The 4,422-nt window shown below is 53.4% G+C and overlaps 1 protein-coding gene across 1 annotated transcript; it reads right to left on the bottom strand.

Moving 5' to 3' along the window:
- Positions 1-2,477: 2,477 nt before the first annotated feature.
- Positions 2,478-3,917, bottom strand: LOC126069846 (PC-esterase domain-containing protein 1B-like). Its single transcript, XM_049873483.1, has 3 exons — positions 2,950-3,917; positions 2,694-2,862; positions 2,478-2,651 (listed from the first exon to the last, which is right to left on the bottom strand). The coding sequence occupies exons 1-3, from the start codon at positions 3,915-3,917 to the stop codon at positions 2,478-2,480; spliced, it is 1,311 nt and encodes a 436-aa protein (XP_049729440.1).
- Between the last annotated feature and the right edge of the window lie 505 nt (positions 3,918-4,422).

Raw genomic sequence — 4,422 nt, 5'->3', positions numbered from 1 at the left:
TTCACAGTAGTATAGGCCTAAAGTCCAAATTCACGGTGTCAGCTCCAGGGGAAGGTTTTCTGTCTCTGTGGGCCTTCTCATCAATCTTCCCCCAGACTACAAGCTTCTTGGCGCAGGGACTCTCGGTCCAAAGGGTCTCCTCTGCTCCCAGCACTACTTTCTTGGTGGTATGTGGTCCCCCTGTCTGTCTGCTCACTTCTCTCTTTTGTATCTCAAGAGTTTGCCTCAAGACACAATCCAATCTTGTAGACTGAGTCCTGCCTCACTAACACAACTACTACCCATCCTCCCTCATTAACATCATAGAAGCAGGATTTACAACACATAGGAAAATCACACAATACCGGGAATCATGGCCCAGCCCAATTGATACACATTTTTACGGAGACATAATTCAATCCATAACACCAACCAATCATTGGAATGACACAGGATCAGGTAGTGTTTCATTCCATTGTGTCACCATGAGTCTAGGCTAACTCCATAGCAGCTAACAACAGTTCTCATGACTCATAGAGAAACTATAGGGAGGAGTAGAACTGCCTCATAAGGTTTCCTAGGCTGTACTCATTATGGAAGCAGACTGCCATACCTTTCTCTTACAGAGCAGCAGGTGGTTCCTAACTGCCGACCTTTTGGTTTAGCAGCCAAGCACTTAAACACTGTGCCACCAGAGCTTCTTAACAACATTACTTTCCTTATATGGTTGCTGTTGAATAAATACCACGTGTAAGGGAAGTCTCAGTGCACAAAGCATGGGCCATCCCAGTTCTTCCTCTTTCAGGGGATAAGCTGCACCCTCCCTGTGATTTGCACAATGCTATATAGATAGAAGGAGCTCAATTACATGTTGCTGTTGCACTCATTGATTTTAAAATTATGCCTCATCAACTTTCAAATTGCATGAAATGAAATATCAGTCTCATCTCCTTTGTCGATAGTGAGACCCAGGTTTACAGAACACATTAGACCATTTACGCCATCTTGTCTTTTCTTTTTTGAATAGTTTATTTTATTTTGCTGTTGCTGAGAATACACACAGCAGAACTTCCACCAATTCACCAGTTTCTGCATGTAGCATTCAATGACATCGATGATATTCTTTGAGTGATGCAGCCATTCTCACCCTCCTTTTCTGAGTTGTTCTTGCCCCACTAACATAAACTTACTAAGCTTCCTATCCACTCTTTCTAGTTGCTGTGGTCAATGTAACCCCATTTAAAAAAAAAAAAAAAATCTGTTTCTGTTGAGTTGATTCAAACTCATAGCCACCCTATAGGACAGAGTAGAACTGCCCCATAGGGTTTCTAAGGAACAGCTGGTAGATTCAAACTGCTGACCTTTTGGCTAGCAGCTGAGTACTTAACCTCCATGCTACCAGGACTCCATCTAGACAGTTCTTAAAAGAGTGTAATGCTCAAGGCAGACAGTCTTTACTAGTTAGCTACTGTTTGTTTGCTTTTTTAAATATAATGTAATCTTTTTGTTGTTAATGAGAATATACACAGCAAAACATACACCAACTCAACAGTACCTACAAGTACAATGCAGTGACATTTTCTACATTTTTCAAGTTGTGCAGCCACTCTCACCCTCCTCCTCTGAGTTACTCTTGCCCCACTGACACAAACCCACTGTGGCTGGTGGTTGTGAACCGCCCACCTTTTGGTTAGCAGCAATGCTTACCCAGGGCCCCACCAGGGCTCTGTATATAAGCATATGCGCGTGCTTGGCTCCCCCAACATGTCTGTCAGTTTGACGTATTGTGGGGGTTCTTACACCAAACTTTTGACACCTCCTTTAACAATACTTTAAATCATTTCAAGCCCAAAATGTGTCATCTCTCCTTTTCCGTAAGCAGCCCTGGATTTGCTCATTCATTCTTAGCGTGCTTGAGATCACTCTGATTCCCATCTCCTCCCTGGCTACCTTCCATCCCCGTTTGTCTTTAAGGCGCATTGTTCCTCAGATGAGGAAAGAGAAGCTGGTTCCTCTGCCAAGGAAACCCCCGACCTCTGGAAAAGCTGTCAGAGCCTCTCAAGCGTGTGCAAATAAATTAATTCACTTCATGGGTATAGAAAACGGTCTGGGAGGCTTGTTTTTACACCAGCCCTGAGAGGCCTGAGAGGCACTTAATTTCAGCTTGCTGAATTGACCATTGGATCTTGCTAAGTGGTAAAGCGCAGCTCAACCTCGGGGCTTTTCTGAACAAATAACTCTTCTACAGAAACTACAGGTAATTGGAAGGAATGGATTTCACCGGATTGCCTCTTTGGCCCTGAAAGCAGCAGAAGCCCCCAAGAAGGCGTTCTGGATGCCCTGCACTTTGCCCCAAAAGGCACCCAGAACATAACGGGAGTGACAGGCTACACAGATCCATTATGGACACACTGCCAGGGCGCAGCCCCACAAGACCTTCGCAGAGACAGACACTGTGTTTCTGAACGCACTTTTTTAATTCGCAGTTAGTTTGTGCATCAAGGCAAGGAGGAGACAACCGTGAGGGTGCACGTCTGATACCTGTTCCTTTCCCCAACTCGCAGCGAGTAAGGCTTGTCCTTGCTGAGAGGGGTGGAGGGGTGGCTGGAGGTGTTCCAGACCTGCATGCCTAGGCCATCCCCCAGGCAAGGGTTCAAGGGGGAGAGGACGACCTACGTGGGGGGTGGTTACCAAAGTCTTGGCACTGGTCATACTGGTGGCTTCGGTCCGTCCCCCTGCACCTCTGTGGCTCTGCGGGGGGTACCTGGAGGGTAAGGCGGAGAAGCCCGGTCGACCACGCGGCACTGGTGCTGATCAGAGGCCGTATGTATTCCGCTCTGGCGTGGCTGCAGGCCAGCTGTCAGGTTTGCTTCCTCGCCATATCTAGTGTGCAGCGCTTAGGGGTCGCCAGAGCACGGCTGGCGCTGCAGGGATTGATCCCAGGGCAACGTGGAGCCATGGTGGCGCTACCGGATGCGCCTGGGAACCTGCAGCGGGGATAGAGGGGGTCTCCGCGACGGAGCGATAGGGCGCCCAGGCCTACGTGGGCGCGAAGGCGGGGCCTCCTCCCCGGATTCACCTCTGTGGCGCTGGAGCAGCCTGTCGCTCACGGGACTTCTGAGAGGGCTCCCAGGGCCTTCCCAGATCCATCTGCCCACTGGGTCGTCGCAGGGCAGGTCCACGCCCCAGGCGTCGCCCAGGAGGGCCAGCAGCAGCTGCGAGAGCCTTCGGTGAGGGTGTCGGTTCCAGTGCACGCCACCTGGCTGCCGGTGCTGCCAGGAGTGCCGGAAGTGGAAATGCAAGTCCAGCATGTTGAAGGCAAGCCTGCTGGCCTCAGCGGTGCTGAAGAAGTTGGCCTCCACCACATCATCCCGCAGGCACGTGGTCGGGGGCATGCCCTCAGGCGGGAGGAAACCCCCCGAGACCGTCTCAGCCACGGGCATGGCAGTGTTCCACACCACGAGACAGGACTCGGGCAGCACCTGGCGAAGGCGCCAGAACAGGGTCTCCAGGTTCCTCCTGTAGCTCCACATGGAATCCTGGCCATACCTGGACAGGTCCCATAGGCAGAAGTTCATGATGACCACGTCTGGGCCGTGCTCGCCCCTCAGCAGCTCCAGTAGGACTTTCTCCACGTACCGGGAGTAGGCGCGCGTGAGGAAGTAGAAGCGCACAAGGTGGTGTGTGGAGCAGAACTCGCGGACTTCGCGGTAGTGGGTCCCGTTGTGCCTACGGCCCCACCAGCCGCCGTGCAGCAGCCTGTCCTGCTCGAAGCTCATCTCGCCCTTGGCCTTCAGCTGACTGCTTGAGAGCGGGCAGTCCTTCTGCAGCAGGAGCACCAGGTCCTTGTACACGGCCCTCTGCACCGAGTCCCCCATGACGACCACGAACTTGTTGTGCAGCAGCTGCTGGACTTCGGACGCCCTCAGGTGGACCATGGTGGCTGGGCGAAGGTGGCCTAGCTCCTGCCTTCCCTCAGGGCGGGTCCCGAAAGAGCTCTGGACCGAGGGCTGAGCGGCTGCTGCCAGAGACGGAGAAAGGCAGGCTGGCTCGCTGGCTGGCGGTTGTTGGGGCGGCCGGGCGGGCAGACGGGGGGCTGTTTAATGCAGCTGGACTGGCCTGGGCCTGGACCGGGCGGAGAAAGGGGGCAGCGTCCGGGGCCCTGAAAGCCGTCTCGCCAAGCCTTAGGCCGAGGGTGTGACCTCTGAAGCCATGGCCCTGCCCCCGTACCCGGCTTGGCTCCCCCTGGTGGAGGGCAGCGGTGCAGACACTGATGCTGTTGGTCTGGATGGCTGTAGGCTGTTGCCGCCTCAGCCACCACCTGTGCTCCAGGCACTGGGACAAGGTCTGTCCACTGGGAGAACCAGGCCACTTCCAGGGCCGTGGCCCAGTCGGTGGTGGATCCACACCCAGGATTTCCAGGCATCATAGGCGAGAATACTC

This window comes from Elephas maximus, chromosome Y (assembly GCF_024166365.1).
Source record: "Elephas maximus indicus isolate mEleMax1 chromosome Y, mEleMax1 primary haplotype, whole genome shotgun sequence".
NCBI lineage: Eukaryota > Metazoa > Chordata > Mammalia > Proboscidea > Elephantidae > Elephas > Elephas maximus.
Note: the sequence above shows the minus strand (reverse complement) of the source record. Positions and strands in the feature narration are given on the sequence as shown.

Bases quoted from the DNA above. Each gene is read 5' to 3' on its own strand.
- LOC126069846 (XM_049873483.1), bottom strand. From the start codon at position 3,917: ATGGTCCACCTGAGGGCGTCCGAAGTCCAGCAGCTGCTGCACAACAAG. The intron at 2,863-2,949 runs GTAGCGCCACCA...GCTGCACACTAG, and splicing joins CAGGTTCCCAGGCGCATCCG to ATATGGCGAGGAAGCAAACC. The intron at 2,652-2,693 runs GTATGACCAGTG...CCCCCCACGTAG, and splicing joins GGGACGGACCGAAGCCACCA to GTCGTCCTCTCCCCCTTGAA.